Source organism: Seriola lalandi, unplaced genomic scaffold (genome assembly GCF_002814215.2).
Source record: "Seriola lalandi dorsalis isolate HSWRI2012SDOR001 ecotype SW California unplaced genomic scaffold, Sedor1 jcf7180002054584, whole genome shotgun sequence".
Lineage (NCBI taxonomy): Eukaryota > Metazoa > Chordata > Actinopteri > Carangiformes > Carangidae > Seriola > Seriola lalandi.
In genome coordinates, this window is record NW_019525137.1 from 1,823,403 (window position 1) to 1,841,371 (window position 17,969).

Consider the following 17,969-nt stretch of genomic DNA (forward strand, 5'->3'; position numbering starts at 1 on the left):
GGGGGACCATCGGGCTGGGGGCTGTAGGGGGTGGGCGAGAGGGGCAAGGACATGACGTCATCATGCTCAACGTCAAGGGGTGTGGGCTGGATCTCCTGCTGCTCTTTCCTGAACATTAGACAGAGAGAGGAGGAGGAGGAGGGAGGTCAGACTGGTTCAGCTACAGCCTTCAGACTGACGCAGCAGAGACCGAAGGTTCTGACCAATAGAAAAGCAGGAGGCAGGTGAAAACCAGCACCTGTAGTACTCACCTCCAGCTGGACACCTCCAGGTCTCCACACAATGTCATCCAGGCAGCGCATGAAGAAACCTGGAAGAAAAACAAACAGTCAGTGGGTCAGCTGTCTGCAGCACATGCAACTAGAGAGACTGAGGACAGCTGCTCTCAACAGTGTGTGTGTGTGTGTGTGTGTGTGTGTGTGTGGGGGGGGGGGTAATGCTTTTGTCTCAGGACGAATGTTGGGATGGTCCTCTATCATCCTCCCCTGATTATCTTTGATGAAAATCTTACCTTTACATCATCTCTCTGCTCAACAAGGTGGAGGGCAGAGAGACACTTCGGTCTTCAGGGGTGAAGACTTCCTGCCAGGAGCTGTTGGGACTCTGTATAGAAATGATCTGCCTCCCGCCGCATCTCCAGCAGAGGGCGCTTCACACTTACATCTAATCCTCACACACAGATCAGCGGAGCCTCCTTCACAGGGATGGAGGTTGGAGGCATCGCCAGACTTTCTTCGTTCTACTCTCTGATATGTCCACTGACTTCCACGGTAAAACTACAGCAGATGCCCTTCAGGCTAAATGCAAATATACTGTTTTACATATAGAAACAAAGGAAAGAGTTCACAGCTCTCCCTCTGTAGTGACAATTTGTTCATAATTAAAATCAAACTTTAAACAAACTTGATATAATGTCTTTATCTGTTCTTGAGAGTTATTTAGTAGATAGAAATCATGGCTCCATCTCCTCTGGTAATAGATCCTCCCAGGTGCATGCTGGTCCTACACCTGCCTGTCTATGTTGTTTTAGTTTATAACTTTTTTTAAATAATTTTTTTACATTACATTTTTTTGTTCAAGGACATCTTTGTCCCTGCGTCACAAACATGACAGTTTTCTACCACATGTGGTTGTAAAGTGAAGATGAGCATTTTATAATATGCAGCTGCTGTAATCACTGAGGTTATGAGCATTTATATTTAGAGTCATTAAAAAACCATTAGGTATAAAAACAGTACCTGCAGCCGTTGTTCCAAATAATATCTCAGATCACTGCACACTCATAATAAATGAACCAGGACACTAACTTTGCTGTTTGAATCCCATGACAGTAAAGAAAAGGTGTTTTACCCTGTTGGTGTGGGTGCTGCTCCTCCTCCTGCTAGTAGCCTGCCTAGTTATATAAATTGGATCATGTATTTAAGTATTCTGTTAACAGGATAGGCAGAACCCTGGTGAAGGTTTAGAGATTCTTTATTTACTTTGGATGCATTAATAATGTAAGATGTCTTAGGTCCTTTTTGCTTTATTATTTCTGTTGTAGTATAGCAATGTATTTACTTTGGTGTCGTTGGGTGATGCTGCAGGACAATGACCCTAAACGATAAACATCAGTCGACTGACAGAATGACTTCAAACAAAAGAAATCCACCTGTTGGAGTCAGAGTTCAGACCTTAATCCAGCAGAGCTGCTGTGGATTGAGCCGAAGAGGCACCAGACATCATACCCTGCATGTCTGAGCCGCAGCAGCTCCATCAGGAAGAACGATCCAAGGCCTGCACATTGTGCAAGTCATCCGGCAGCTACTGGAAGAGCTGGTGCCAGGTTATTGGAGCCAAAGGAGGTTTAAGTTAATTAAAGAGTTATTAGTGAAGTATCAAGGTTTCTCTTACTTTTTCCACATGCGCTGTAAATGTTTAATATTTAAGATAATTCAGATCACATCATATTTTAAGACCAATTAATGCAGAAAACCAGGTCATTCCAAAGGCTTCACTGACTTTTTCTTACCACTGGAAAATCATTGACACTTTTCTTTGTCATTGTAACTCCTTTTTTTTTTTTTTATAAAGGCTATATATATTTCTTTATTCTCTGATCTTTTTTATTCTATTATCCTGTATAGTAGACATGTTTGTGCATATAGACCTTACTGTAACAGATGGTGTGATTAAGTCTAAATCCTCTTGTATCCACTCCAAGTTATAGACACTGAATGTTTCCATGCTGATGGAAATATATGATTGTTACAGTGTAACGAAATAGTAAATAAGGCTATGGAAGCCGCTGTAGTCCATTCCATCAGATAAAGTCCGTGCCTTTCTTTGCGCATGTCTCTGTCTCTCCACCTTTTAAAGCATCAGGAAGGAAGAAAAGGAGAGAAAGGGAGGCGACCGCAGAAATACAATGATCTCTGAAACTGGGAAAGACAATCTGAAGGCCGACTATCTCCGATACGAAGCGAGCTACTGCCCAGACTCCCCCGACTCATCTTCGCCGGAAGCCGGGCAGCTGAGCAGGAGGCGGGACACCCAGACCACCAGCGGCAGTATCATCCCGGAGGAGAGCGGCAGCATCCAGCCCCTGGTCTCCTCATCCGCGGCCGCCACCTGCATCATGACATCGGGGGAGTTCATGCAGACCGCTCCCCTGCTGGCGCACAAATCCAAGAGAAGCCTGCTGTACAAGGCGCTCTGCTTCCTCCTCCTCATCTTCCAGGGAGGCATTCTGGACTTCTACCTCATCATCTTCACCGACTTGTACTGGTGCTCGTGGATAGCCACGGACCTGGTGGTGATCTCGGGCTGGGGGATTTTCTTCATGAAGAACGCGCGGAGCAAGAGGGAGCGGGCCTGCGGCTTCCACCAGAAGAGCTCCATCTTCGGCTGCAACCTCGGGGAGTTCACCTACGCCTACCTGGCCTGGCTCATATATGTCATCGCCTGCACGCCGAAGGTGGTGCTCATCCTGGAGACCTCCATCCTGGACCTGATCGCGCTGAAGGTCCCGTGCGGAGTGACCGGCTTCAAAATCATCACGCTGCTCTCCGCGCCGCTTCTCTTCTGCCTCATCAACTCCATCATTGAAGATTTGAACGGGGCGACGCGGCACCACTCCCAGAGCTGCTTCATGAGCACCTGCCTGGACCTGCTGGACAGCTTCACGCTGCTGGAGATGCTGCTGAGGAACGAGATTCCCACCGTGTACCTGAAGTACACCGTCATCACGGTGTACTTCGTCGCCCTGGCCGTGCCGGTGATCTGGCTCTACGAGCTGACCGCGTCCGAGCTGCGGTGTCGGTGGCTGTGGGCCCGCTTCTCCACGGGCCTGCTGGTCAACGCGCCGCTGCTGGTGGTCAGGTGTTTCCAGGTGTACGTCTACAAGATGCCGGTGTCGGTGTTCATGTTTAAAAACATCTTCTTCCTGGTGTGTAAGTCTCTGGAGCTGGTGGAGCAGTGCGTGGCGGTGCGCGGGGCGCGCAGGTTGGCCGGCGGCAGCAACCCGGCCCAGTTCAGCCACTGCGTGTCCGAGAATGACATGTGTCCGCACGGATACGTCAACACCCTGGCCGTCACCCAGTCCTAGAGCCCGGGCCCTGGGGCGCTGGGGGGAGAGCCGTGTGACTGTGGTGATGGCGGGAAAGTGGAGTCGTGCTGCGCGTCTGAATTGCACTTGAAAATGGGAAAATCCCAATTAAATCCGAATTACAACCCAAACCTCTGCGTCCGCACAGTGGCTTTGGATCTAGTGATGACCCGAGAGGAAGACTAGCAACTAACAGCCCACATGAAAGGTACTGAACAACAATGTACGAATTATTTCCCCACTATTGTCGGGAGAAGCAGGTTAATTTACTTTGCACAGTTATTGGTAAGTAAATTAAGATTGAAAGAGAAAACTAAATCTTATTGAATATATTAAATAGGCCCAACTTCAAGGGTTCCCCTCATCCAAATGATGAAAATACATATTTCCTCAATTACTTCTAGTGATAAATTGAGATTTTTTCCCTCCAATACTCCAGTGTTTCAAACATCTGCAGGGCTGGATTCACCTGCTATCAGGCCTATGGGCAAAATAAGAGCTGTGGGCCCCTGTTGACCCCCCCCGTATGCCCCAACTCAGTTTGATTATAACCACTAATTTATCTAAGGATATGCACAATACAAGGTTAATATCAACTATAATATTAACAGTATTAAAACTAGATTTTGACATTGGACCAATGGATCAGTGGTTCCCAAACCTTTCCAACTAATGACCCACTTGAAAATCGGCCTCATCAAATGTTGTCAGAGCACTTTTTATTTTAATGACAAAACATTCAGGACTGCATTAAAGCAGAGGAAGCTCAGTTTTTTTGGGGGGTTTTTTTGTTTCTTTTTTATTTTATCCTTCCTGTTTTTAACCACCTATCCACTTAGATAGTCCAGTTTCTGCCATGGATGAGATCTCTTAGTGTGCAATCAGACTGAAGCTGTGTCCCAATTCTACGCAGGCTGCATTCAAAGACCAGTTGCGTCACAGACATTAGCCACGCTTGAGTATGACGTAACTGTAAAAGGCGGGTACAGCTGGTGCGTAAAGCTGAAGAGCCACAACTTCGCAGACCACATCCTGCTAAGGATGCGGCCCCTGCGTTGGGACACAGCTTGAGATAGCAAACAAGGGGGTCCTGCTGGTAACAACATGATCATTCCTGCCATATCACAGTGATAGGCCTTAATACAAGAAAAAAGATCATTTCACTTTAAAACATTTCAAAACATTATTTAGATTTTATTTATTTATTTATTTTAAATTACATCTTTTGACCAAATTTGTTGTTTTGTCGGCCCACAGGTTGGGAACCACAGCTCTAGATGGACCATAGGGCCCCAACAAGGGGTACAACAGAGGTGAACTGTTGGTACTGCTCACACCTTTAAAAGCAATATGTCTTTCCAGAAACAGTGTCCCTGTTAACTCTGGGTAACTCACAGTTTTCATTGGAACTGCTTTACAACAAAGAAATAGCTCCTATAAAAACTGCCTCTGTGTGTTCTTGAGACGATGGGACGATGGAGCTTTTAAAATGTGGCGAGCATGAACTGAATTCCATCCACCTCCTTTGTATTGGGGTGAAGGCAGATATCTCAGCGATAAATATACAACCATTGGTGCAACTCTACTTTTGAATAACAGGGATTATAGGATTTCTTTGCAAAAAAAATACAATTTTATGATGAGCTATTATCATACACACTTCATATTTATGCCTGGGGCACAGATAAGTATCAATTAACTTAAGATGGAGCCACGGGGTGAACGAGAGCTTTGGGCCGCCATTGAGCAAATAGTTCCAGCCCTATGTTAAAATTGGGTCCATCTATGACATAGGGCCTTAACTGGATAAAAATGGTGCATATTACCAAACAGCTCTGTAATTGGTCAAATTACCACAAAGTCATTGCCACATACAGCCTGAGGCGGTCGCCGCTTGGTAATCCAACTATGAACAGGTGTGTTTAAGCAATCACCACACTGGAGTTATGGTGGACTTAACATCATGTGATGCAAAAAATAGAATCTATAGATTCAGTGTTATAGGCAAAAAACATTCTCAAAGCAGTTTGATTCTGTTTAGTGTTTACAGCATATGTTGCTACGTTCGAATGGCTGTCAGATAACTGCATCTCTCAAAACCTGGAGCTGACTCATCACCTGAGATTTTGACTCTGATGACATTTCACATAGCAGGAGAATGGGGTTTTTTTTTTTTTTTCTCCAATTTTTTGGACAAGTCTGGAACGCATCATCTGTACCAGCCTTACAAATGCTCCTTTTTTTCAGACCAGTCTACAGGTGCTACAGTCAAACCCAACACCTGCAAGAGCTCACGACAAAGGGAGAACCAACTGTAGTGCATTGGACCTTGTTGAGTTGTGTGTGTTTCACCACTGCACCTGAAGAGAATACAGAGAGAGACAGCATGTGGACTGTGTCTAGTGTTGGGACGTAAAGTGCAATTTGAAGAATCCTCACCTGGGCTCTGCTCCACCCATGTACATTAGTGTTTTTCTATTGACGACAGTGTTGTCTGCTGCTGTGTGCTGGTTCTAAATGCTAAAAGTGTCTGGTACTAAGGTTAGAGTAGACACGTGTGTAAGTTAATGCCATGCATAAAGATCCAATAGTGCCATGACAAACAGGTTTTCTATAGCCCGACAACAGGAGTTTCTACTGGCTCTGCTACTGTTTTACTACTTCTGTCACTTTTTGGATCAGGAGTCCTAAAAGATCACTGGGTACTGTTCACTCTGTCAGCAGATTTTTTTTTTTAAGCAGTAGTTCTCCTAAGGGCTCAGCTCTCAGTTTCCCCAAAAGTCATCAGTCTACAGTCATTTTTCTTTGCTAAAATCTTAGACTCTGAAAAAGTGTCATTTTCAACACCTGTGTGTCAACTCTGTTACTTCCTCAGTATTTTATGGAATCTCAGTTCTCTGATGAAATTCAGTCAAAAAGGAGAAAAAATAGTAAATTTTCAGTTTGGCACACAAAGTCATTATGACAGTCTCTCACTACGTCAGATATGAAATATGAAGTCTGGACCTACTAAATCATAACTTCTACATAAAGCTCAAGTAATCAGTACTTCAGTTCCTCTCAGCTCTCTTTAGCTTCTTTTAGCTCATTGTTTTGGTTTAATCAGGTGCCAAACTCCACTTCCATTAGCAGCAGCTAATCCATTAGCTATACCGCTTATCCTTATAGGATATATACCACCTGGAGGGAGTCCACCCAAGGCCCCGGGCCCCCGGGTTCAAACCCAGAACCTCCTGTGTGACAACAGTGCTAACCACCGTGCTGCCCCACAGCTGCAGCTGATAAAGATTGAGACCCATTGAATGTGGCACAATGCATACTCCAAATTTCATTCAGAGGAAACCAAGTGTAGTTCATCTGTTCATGACTCGTACAACAAGGTCCGCACCACTGAAGAATTTCATTTGTCACTAAGAGAAGATTGGTGAAAATCAGTTTGTGCAGCTGGTCAGAGACGACATCAGCATCATTTTAAGGAAGTCAAATAATCGAACTAAAAAAAGTCAGACTGTTTCACTGAAATAATCCGTGGACCACCTTAAACAAACGTAAAGTGACACACACATGTATCCAACAGGTCGTGTTGAAAATCCACCTTCTTCAGAGTGTATGTAAACATGAGTTGTCGTGGGAGACAATCTGCATCCTGGTGCTGCCTGGAGCAACAGGGGAACAAGAACTCCCTCTCAGTGAGTCCGTGCAGTAGATTTACTAGAGTGACACTATATTTATGTTTGAACAGTAGGTACAGTTTGTCATGGCATGGTCACCGCCCCCCCCCCCCCCCCCCCACGATGAGCTCCTCCCTAAGCTGATAGTAATGTCAGGTGATCAAAGTGAATTATGTGACCGAGGATAATGTACTGTCAAGAGTTTGTGCAATATGGGTCAAAAGGGTTCAGTCTGATTTCAGTGCCTATTATTTAAGAGTCGTGAGTGAACTCATGGTTCATTGAGGTGGATTTAATCACACTGAGGGTATATGTGCAATTTCTCATCTTTCTTTGCTTCTCTGAGCGATCGGTGTCTGCAGGCCACAGGTTCATGTGAGTTGTGCCTTGTGAGCGGTGTAAGATGACTCCTGAGGGGGTCAGGACTTGATGAGATAAATGTCCAACACCAGAGTTGTAGTCAAGTTTGAGCCCCTTTTTACTACAGATCACAAATACTTTGCATTTTTGCTGTGTACAGTGTACTGCCGTGTTCTCCTACCTCCCAGGCTGACGTGCTGAGATGTGTTATATTCAAGGTGAAGGATTACAGATGTGCAGGTTTCAAGCCTCTTCTGGTGATTTTCATGCTGTATTGAAATGGACTGAGAGGAGGAAACCGATCTCAAAACACGCAGTTTGCTTAGAAAATGATGCAAAGTGTATTGGGCTTGCAGGCAAAGAGAGTCAAAAAGTTACAGTGCTTTGAGCTGTCAGGGCCACCGTACAAACATGCAAACAAGTCACCTGTTGTTTGACTCAGCCCCAGCAGAGCTGCAGTGATGTAGGTTAGGCTGGTCTCAGGACAGTTCTGCTCTCATGGTTCTGGGTGTTAGGCGGCATCAGCAAGGATGAAGAGCTCAGTTTAAATCAATTTAAAATGAACTTCATCTTGGATTAAATGTAAAGATACATTGTGAGGATGTTTATAGCTCCCACAGGCGTTCTACATATTCAGAAGAACACACTACGCGTACATTTGTGTTTATTATTGTGCACTTTGCCAAAATCAGGGAATTGTTCATTTTACCTTAAAGAGTCCTCACAATCAAACTGACTTTAAAGAATTGGTGCTGTCAAAAGGGCCAAACACAGCCTGGTGTCAGGGTCTGCAGACTGGATTCCATAGAGGTTATATTCACATTTTAGACTGAGATGGGATCTAAAGACTCATATCGACACCATAATGTGAAAATCTTCTGAAGCTTTAACAATAATTCCATGCAGGAAAACTAAGAAGATGTTCAACCCAATCGAATCCTAAAGAGACAGTGAATTTCCAGTATTTTGTGCAGCTGAATTGTCGGTTTATAAATCCCTCCGCTTTCCCCCGAAAGCTCTGACCTGCAGCTGTCAGTCATTACGACACAGATCATCGTCCTCGGGTGTCGCTGTTGTGTCTCGCTTATCGTGTCTGTCTGACACATCTATTAATTATTCTCAAACCACTTATCATGTTGTGGGTGTACGTCCTCCAGAGAAGCTGCCTGAGGCCAAACGGGCTGCTGCCTGCGGGTCAGCTGGGAAAAGGACGAGACTTACGTTCAGTCATTTCAGCTGAAGGCAGTGTCATGGATTGTTTAGATCAGTGGTTCCCGAGCTTTTCCAACCGATGGCCCATTTGAAAATGTCAAAAATGTTGGCGACACACATTCGACTCCATAACATACGGAGACCAAATAATGCTAACGTGTTTTCAGAGCACTTTTTATTTATAGTGATTGAACATTCGGGACTAAACTGAAAGCAGGGGAAGCTCAATATTCCTTTTTGTTTGATGGGGGAGAGATCACTTGTCAACTCACCATCTGTCTCTTGACTCTCCTCTTCTTTTTAATTCTTCCTGTTGCTAAGCAGCTATCCATTTTTGAGATAGCAAACAAGTGTATGATGTGGTCTGACAGCAGCAACATAAATGAAAAAGAGAAAGTTTTAAGATCATTTTTATTATTATTATTTCTTTCTTTATACTGTTTTGCAAATGATTTGTCCACTTGCGATACCTTCGCGGCCAATCAGTGGACCCCAGCCCGCAGGTTGGTTACCACTGGTCTAGATAATAATAACTGATAATAGTCATTGTTATTTAGAAATATTAAACAGATAATTAAATAGTTTGACAGAATAATCTGAAGGACAACTTTGCTTTTTCCAGAGCTCTCGACAACATCTCACAGTCTTCCCCCAAGTTTGATCAGGTGTCATCACGTGACCTTAGTGTGAAACTTGAGTCACTTGGTAATAAGCGGTTGCACATGGGGGGGTAGATGGTAACACACAACAGCAGACTTCCTCAGTTGTCCACCAATAAAATATCACCTTGTTTTTACATGAATGAAGCTCCATATAGGTCACATGAGGGAATCAGGAGTGTCTCCATGACAACGACTGCACCCGGTGCTGTAGACCATGAGATGTGGTTGAAAACTCTGAGACATCAGCAGATTATTTTTGTTGGAAGTCAAAGTCGAGGCTGAACTTCCCTCTCCCGGATCATTGAATCTCATCAGATCTTTTAACTGAGCTGTTGTTTATTCACGCTGCAGACATCAGGGTGCCGCTGTGAAGTTGACCTCTGACCTCTCTGTGGGGGGGGGGGGTTACAGATCACAGAGATGCTGCTGTACAAACAATATGACATGCTGACTGCTTTGTTTCTCATATTGCACTGAGAATAGAACGGCTTCTGTTTGTTTGTTGCTTATCATATCTTTGCCAAAGTATTAAAAATGTTATATTCTATACTATTTTGTATAATTTCCTTGTGCCAGTAATCTCCTGGACCTTTGCGTATGCACTGTATGCTGATGGAAAGGCTCTTTAAAAATCTGTATTTGGATTTGCACATAAACCTTTACCATAGTTGAATCACAAGCAGGACCATTTATTTACATGAAACTTTAAACTTAAATATAGTGGGCCTTTAACCTGCATGAATAAGCACAGTGCATAACGACACTGAAACTACCAAAGGCTTTCATGGACATGGGTCTTCAAAGGAGCCAATCCTGCTACACAGATTCATGTTTGTGTGTTTTCTTAATTAGGCAACGTGTACAATTTGAACACTCGTACCTTAAAACACATGGGTTTTCCTTTTTCTTCAAACTTGTTTACAGGAAAGAATATCGCTGTTGTTTACACATAGGACTCTATACCTGTACCATAAAGTCGTGTGGTGTATATCTGTACTGATATAATCCAATCTATGTACTGTAGATGTAAGTCAGAGTATTATGTGGTTGAAACCTGAAATAAATCTGAGGAAAGTACTGTACAACGTGTTTATTTATTACACATTCTTTTACAACAGAGGAAAATGATTGACTCTGAAACAAAGATAAGTGCTGTTAGAATTAGTATTTAACAAAGACCTTCACAGAAAATTTCACAACACAAACACAGTGATAAAAAAAATTACTTGTGATATATCCTCCTCTAACCAGGAATACTTTCATTGTTTGTATCAAAATATTTCCTTCAATGCACAAAAAAAACAGAAATTTAAAACCTCACAAGACGAAGGCTGTCGTTCCAGATCCAACATTATTCATGCAGATTGACTAGTCAACTATGTATTAGTTAGGGGTAACCTGATTAAGAACAAATGTATGTAGTAAAAAGAGGATTGAAAACTAGATTTGAACTAGATTTTCTTGGAGCTACATCTCTACGAGGTGTTGCCTTCAGGTTCCCATCCTCTCAGTTTAGAATGTGTTTAAGTTATTGCCAAACTGTGGACCTGAAACTTTAAGGCCCCCTGAGAATCTGGGGCCCCTGGGCAGTTACTAGCCCCTTTTAAATACAGTTTCTGCTCTATTGCTGTTAAGAAGACCCGGCATAATGCTGCCCCCATGGTGCTTTTAGACAGCATGTGAAGGCTTAAAGGCAGAGCAGCGATGCCCACCCATTCCATGTTCATACCTTTTATACAGAATGGCAAGGAGGGACAAAGGTGCAACAATACCATCTTGAACAGGCTGTGTAAACGGGGCTACTGTTTTGTGGGTATCAATAATGTCACTGAATAAAGTCATTGAAAGTTGGTTACTTTGGGTACCTTGAGCATCAGTTCCCTTCAGGACCTTCGTCAGAGTATCTGAGATTCTGCTCAAACAGCTCCTCCTGCAGCCGTGCCAGAGCCACCATTGGATCCGCTTTGAAAGGTGCTTCATGCTGGGAGGACATTTTGGAGATGTAGCCTTGATCAGATCCACTGATTGGACCACTGTTTCCTCTGGGCTCCAGAACCTCATCATCATCCATCTCCACAGGCTCGGAGTGGAAGATTTTAGATGGAGGGAAATAGTCACTCTGCATGTTTGCACATGAGGATTCTGGATGGTTCGAGTCAAAGGAGTTCTGTAGAGCTGAGCTCCTCGGGTCCCAATCAACCGAGGGTTGGCTTCTAGGTAGTAGTGAGCCCTCTTCATCATCCTCAGTGGGAATTTGATACAGTGGCTCCTCCTCAAGGGGGACAAAGTTCTGTCTTGGTGAGGGCAGCCTGTTCAAAACAGGCTCAACTATGTAGAGAGATTCTGGACTTGGACTGTGAGGATACAGGTTTGATGGATACTGATGCTTGCACTCAGGGTTTACAATTGGTTGAAGTTCTGCCACTGACGACACCTGGTGCTGCGGGTTCAGCTCAGGTGTAAGGACATGAACACTGTTACCATTCTCAGCGATTTTCACCTCATGGATGTAGACAGGAGCGCCCTCTCTGATTAGAGGAACACATTGTAGGACTGGAGGGATCTGCATGGGCTCAATGAGCAGGTTGGCCTCAGTCACGACCTCCTCCTCACTGCGCACACACTCCTTCTCAAACCAATCGGGATTTTCCAACTGGTAGGCCTGGAAAGTTTCGATGGCATTTTTCAGGTCTCTGCCTGAGGGGCAGTTGAAATACTCATCCCCACCGATGCCCCCGATGTGGTTGACCTGACCTGGCTGATACTTTTCAATGTCTACAATGCGGAAGTACAGCTCTTCAAAATGCTTCATCAGCTTGTATTTGACTGCGATGTCAAAAACCGATGGTATGTCTTGCTCGCTGCTGATGTCATCAAAGTAAGCCACCATGTACTTGCCCAGCATGCCTGCCTGGTGCAGGTCTGGTAGGAAAAGGTGGAGAAAGGGGGTGAGCATGTCGTCTGTCGGGGAGAGAACGTCCTCCCTCAGCGTCACCTGGCCTTGACCGCACAAGGCTCTCCACTTTGCCTGGACGCCTTTCGAGCACAGCACCAGAATTTTATCTGATGGATTTTTCATCTGTTGCCGTTGCCACTCAAGCCAGCGGACTCGACCCACCATGCCAACTGAGGTGGAGTCCAGCAAATCTACCACCACCCTGGTGCCACACTTGATCTTGAGGAAGGCACAGAGCTTTAGCACTATGTCCCTGTAGAGGTAGTGGTCATGGGAGTAGATGACCAACACTTTGGGAGGTTGTTTAATCTGCTGCAGATTCTCACTTCCCACAGGAGGTTCAGCAGCACCAGCTTTGACTGAAAGTGCACAAGAGCACAGATATGCCATCAGCAAAGTAGGAGTTATTCTAAACCAATGACAACAAAAGCACAAATCGCAAAAAAGAGTTTGAAGTTAAAACTCAATGGAGATACAATAGAATTTTTATTTGAGACTAACCTGGCTTCCTGCAGAGGACAAACAGCATGACTGCCATCACTACAAACATGAACATCACTCCCACTCCGAGGATGACGAATATGAACGAAGGATCATCTGGGGAGTCCGTTGGAGGAACTGTGAAAAACAGAACAAAGTTGATTCATTTGATGATGATTTGTTGAAGCTATCCCATAAGGTGTTCACTTAGTCATGCTACTGGCGATGGTCTAGGGTTGGCAAAGTTACTCAGTCTGTTGCTATGGCTATTGGATTAAGTACCATGAATTTTTGTATAGTTTTCCATGGTTGGATATGAACAACATATTCTGATAACAAGCAGCTGCATATCCTGAATTCGAAAACATGCTAAGACACTGTTGTGTAATCACCAGAAAGAGCATTCAGTCACTCTCCTACTTGATGATATTGATATTCCATAGCTGCCAACATACCATGACAAATATCCAGAGTTGCTTTCTGACGGACACAGTCCGGGCCACATTGTAGGAATAGAGGTTTGATCTGCAGTGAAGAATGAAGTCATGTTAATTCTAACATGAAGGTCAAATGAGATCATGGAGTTCAGTAACACACAAACAGAAGAAACTGAGCAGAAAAGATGTGAAAAGATTTACCTCAACGTCAAACCGGCAGCAGGAGCTTGGCGATTTATCAAGGCTGAACATTGTATTCAGAGTCGTGCGATTGCCCTGGAGAAGACATTTTTTTCATGTGATTAGTTTAATTATTGAGCTGCATCATTTAAAGGTCCATATTTTATACTTCTTCTGTGTTTTATTTGAAGTGTTGATCTATAAGAATATGTATTTGTGGTTTAAGAAGCTTTTACATTTTTTACATCAAGTTTTACATTTCCTCTCTCAGGCTTCTCTCTGGAGCTCTAGAAACAACAGGTCAGTGAGCCAATCAGAAGAGGAGGCTCTGAGCCTCTCTTCTCTGTTTTCTGAGTGATCCAATAAAAATATAGCAGATTTCAGGTTCACACTCAGAGAAACTATTTTTGTCCCAGTTTAAGCAGTCACAGAGGCGTGTAGCTAAAATCAAGATGCCTGTAAAATAACTTTTCCTGTTACTGATGATGACCTCATATGTCATCATCTCTCTCTTGTGCAACTCACTTTGCATCTTCCCATCAGTTTGACACTTTGTTTGGTGCACATGCAGTGTAACACATTGACATCAACTCCAATAAATCCCATCAAGCTTTGTGTTTTAACGACAGCCGACTATATACTGAATTAGAAACACCTTTTCAGTGTTTTGAACAGGAGGGCAGCAGTTTTATCTAGTGGGTGATAATTCTGATAAAGGATATAGGGAGATGCTGACATCACACTCCTAATGAACTGCAACAATGCTCTGAAGCTCAAATTAAGTCCTCAGATAATGTCTAGTGTCACATACATTCAAGTAGTTTGTAAATATAATGAACAATCATCAGAAAAATACTGCAGGAAACAGATGAATTTCCTGCTTTGAAAAGAAAGAAAAAGAACTGGGGTAAAAACTAGGCTAAGGTACAAAACACACAGGATGTCGTAATGAGCACTGACAGTAATGTTCTGGGTCACATCACTGAAAAGGAAACTGCATTCATCTTCTGTGTGAGGCAGCCTACTGCACAAGTACTCTTCAAATACAGAGGGATTTGAATGTGCATCATGATGTGACCTCACCTTGTATATATGGTTCACATCTTGATAAGAGGAGCACTTGACGATAACCATGTATTCCTCACACAGTTCATCAGGACGGAAGCTGACAGTCAGTGCAGAACTTCCCCCGACGGAGGTGATCTCAGCCAGACTGATGTTAGGCTGCCACAGACTTCCTACAGTGCAGCGACAAGACAGCATGTTAGAAATGGTTCACATGATTTACTCATTGTAACTGGACTCCAGACTGTCAGCGACTCACCACTCTCTATGCAAAACTGGGTCATCTGCATTATGGAATCTCGACAATCTGAGTAAACAAGAATCAGAGAGTTTCATCAAAGTCAAGAGATGAAACCAGATGCTCAAAATCTTCCTAGTTTGTTTGTTTCTCTTGAAAAAAAGTTGTTGTTTAGTTGCATGAATGTATCATTGTCACGTTTTATTTTTGGTATTGGAAAAAAAAATGTTTCTGCAGAAAATTATGATGTCACAGTGAAGTTGACCTTTGACTTTTTGGATATAAAATGTCATCACTTCATTTTATCTTTATACACATTTGAGGTAAATCTTGTTATAATTGGTGAATGAATTTATAAGTTTTGCTGACTGTTTTCTGAGTGATCCAATAAAAATATAGCAGATTTCAGGTAAACACTCAGAGAAACCAAATCCTGCAAGGTTGGATGGTGGGTCCAGGTGGGCGGGGCTTAGAGCATGGCTGAGGGTGGTGACTGCTTTGTTGTGACATCACAAAGTTCCAGAAGTCCTGAATACAGGCTGTGTGCGTTTCTCTGTGGACTGAGCACTTTCACAGTATTACAGTAATATGCATCTTTATGTAGCAAAATCTAATCAGTTTATCTCCATATGGAGTACCTGTGGTTTAAGTATGAAGTTTCTATTGTGTATTGCTCTTGAGTTATTGTACTGTCTACAGAGTCGCAGATGAACAGAGTCACAGATTCACGGATGGCAGGATGATGACATGTCAAAATGAAATCAAACTAACTAAGCAGGAGCATGAACAGACCAGGACAGACTCTTTCCAGTACAATTTAATCTGCTTAATCTAAAACAGCAGCAACAACAAAAAGATCATTTTGACTCACCAGGAACGATGACATCAGCGCTGACGTCGTAGCTGCTGTGGCGCAGCTCAGGTTTGGGGATGTTGAATACAGAGACCCGGTACCTCTGACCTGGGTCCACCACCACCATATTAGCTGAGAATGACCACTGAGAAAACACAAAACAGGCTGTTAAACTTTGACAAACTGTTAGCACAAACAACAGCGTTGCTATGACAGAGGGCGTTTCTCTCTGATTTATCCCTGTGTGCCCATGAAATGTGAATATGATCTGAATAACTCAATGAGCCACCAACCTTTTCCCCTGACGGACTTCTCATTGGGAGTATGTGTTTGAGAGAATATCGAACACACAGGTTCTGATTGGTGGACAGCACCAGAACGTGGAGCTCAGTGGCGTTCAGGGAACTGATACTGCCTGAGGAGACACAGCACAGCCGAAGTCACTTCATGTCTCACTGCTCCTCCTGTCCTCAATATGCTGCATTAAAGGATGGTTCATTGTTTTTTTTTTTGTTTGTTTTTTTTTTGGGGGGGGGCTTATTTTTGGATATTTGGATTATCTAACCCACTTTATACTGACAGTTAGGACTTTAAAACATTCACTTTCACTTTCTCATCCAAATAATTGTTGGTTTGTTTCCAACTTTCTGATTCTTGCCTCGTCAGAAATCTTTTTAGTGACATCACAATGTTCCCATATACCTGCTGTTAGCTCAGTCTTAAAGGGGCTATTTGTAAGTTTTCTATGCCAACGATTTCTGGTTTCTGGCCAGGAGCAGGTGGCGGTGATTGTCACTTGATAAGAGCTTCAGCCATTGTTGCGTTTACAAGACATGAGATTATAATACGTCCTCTTACATCTTCAGGGAAGATTGGAAGCTACAGTGAGTTGCTATTGGAAAGTGACGATATGTCCCGGGGCTAGCTGGTTAGCATGCTAGCTTCAGTAGTAGAAAAGACATGATAGAGACAGGAGTTAATACTGATGTTGCTTTCCACTTCTGGAGACAGCTGTTGGTGAGTTAAGGAAAACAGTTTGATGCTAAAGTTGCAAAATTTCTTCTAGACTGGTAAGTAAACAGCTGCTAATGCTAAAGCTAGCTATGTAGCAATAACAAAACTTACAAATAGCTCCTTTAAGATCAATCACTCGTTCTACATTAAAAACACTCAGTATTTGAATTTATAATGAGCACTAAATTGATATTTCAGAATGAAATCACTGATAATTGAAGTTTAATCTCCATATCTATAGAATATGACTCATTGCTTAGTAGTACACCAAACTTTTTTCCTTAACCTTTACTTATTTTCATAGTACGGTAAATGTCACACTGAACACACTAAAATCAAATGGTAGATGGTAAATATAGTATATGGCAATATTTAGTAAATAAGGAGGGATGTTGGGCACAGTTATTAACTTGATATATATATAGTGTTATTTTTGCTGATATAAATTATTGTTAAACTGTTAAAAAGACACAAGTTAGACTAGTTTCTGGTTACATCCCTGTTTATCCAGAGTCATAGAAAATATGAAACATTTGAGTGAAATTTTGCTGTGTGAAGTCTTGAGTAATGGCTTAATACGTGTTTGTGAGGTCACACTGACTTTGACCTTTGACCAGTTCACCCTTGAGTCTAAGTGAATGTTTGTCCCAAATCTGAAAAAAATCCGTGTTACTGAGATATCATGTAAACGAGAGTGGGACGGACGGCTCTGGCTGTCACCGGTGTAGGAGCATAAAAACTGGGATTATCCTTTCAAGTTTTTTGATTTATCATCTGAACTCTACTGTCCAAATCAATCTGAAATTCCAACGAGCTGTTTCTTCACCACTCACCGTCATCCTTAAGCTTCCAGTTAGCGTTCAGCACAGGCTGCAGACGTCCTCTTTCATCCCGCCTGGTATCCACAGTCACCTGCAGATCCTCTGGACCGCTGGGAGTGTATTTATAAACATTCAGCCATCCCCTGTCCATACAGTTACCTGCACGCGCGCACACACACACACACACACACACACACACACACACACACACACACACACACAGAATGAAAAACCTCACATCACATCTGGCTTTTCCTTGCACATCCAATCAAACACATGTTTAAAGCATGTCTGTAGCTGTTTGTTTTTAAATGTATTTTTTAATTTAAAGGCAAATGTTTAAGTATAGAGGATTATTTATAGTCGGCCATCTTGGTAGGAGGTGAACTTGTGCCAGGAATCCCTGCTCTGCTTCATTTAATGCAGGAAACTAT

The 17,969-nt window shown here is 43.0% G+C and overlaps 2 protein-coding genes across 4 annotated transcripts in view; one reads left to right on the top strand and one right to left on the bottom strand.

Moving 5' to 3' along the window:
- Positions 1-1,978: 1,978 nt before the first annotated feature.
- tmem121b (transmembrane protein 121B) lies at positions 1,979-3,849 on the top strand. The gene has a single exon (XM_023418788.2). The coding sequence runs from the start codon at positions 2,408-2,410 to the stop codon at positions 3,584-3,586; it is 1,179 nt and encodes a 392-aa protein (XP_023274556.1). The 5' UTR covers positions 1,979-2,407; the 3' UTR covers positions 3,587-3,849.
- A 6,717-nt stretch (positions 3,850-10,566) lies between these two features.
- il17ra1a (interleukin 17 receptor A1a) overlaps positions 10,567-17,969 on the bottom strand; it is an 8,772-nt gene continuing 1,369 nt past the window's right edge. For 2 of the 3 annotated variants that reach the window (XM_023418783.2, XM_087177249.1), the window contains exons 3-11: positions 17,548-17,694; positions 15,994-16,115; positions 15,719-15,845; positions 14,869-14,916; positions 14,628-14,782; positions 13,566-13,640; positions 13,383-13,452; positions 12,949-13,065; positions 10,567-12,806 (exon numbers count right to left, since the gene is read on the bottom strand). In XM_023418783.2, the coding sequence (XP_023274551.1) occupies positions 11,365-12,806; positions 12,949-13,065; positions 13,383-13,452; positions 13,566-13,640; positions 14,628-14,782; positions 14,869-14,916; positions 15,719-15,845; positions 15,994-16,115; positions 17,548-17,694 (2,303 nt within the window). In that variant the 3' untranslated portion in view covers positions 10,567-11,364. The remainder of the gene's footprint in view (positions 12,807-12,948; positions 13,066-13,382; positions 13,453-13,565; positions 13,641-14,627; positions 14,783-14,868; positions 14,917-15,718; positions 15,846-15,993; positions 16,116-17,547; positions 17,695-17,969) is intronic. The other variant, XM_023418781.2, reaches the window with a different exon arrangement.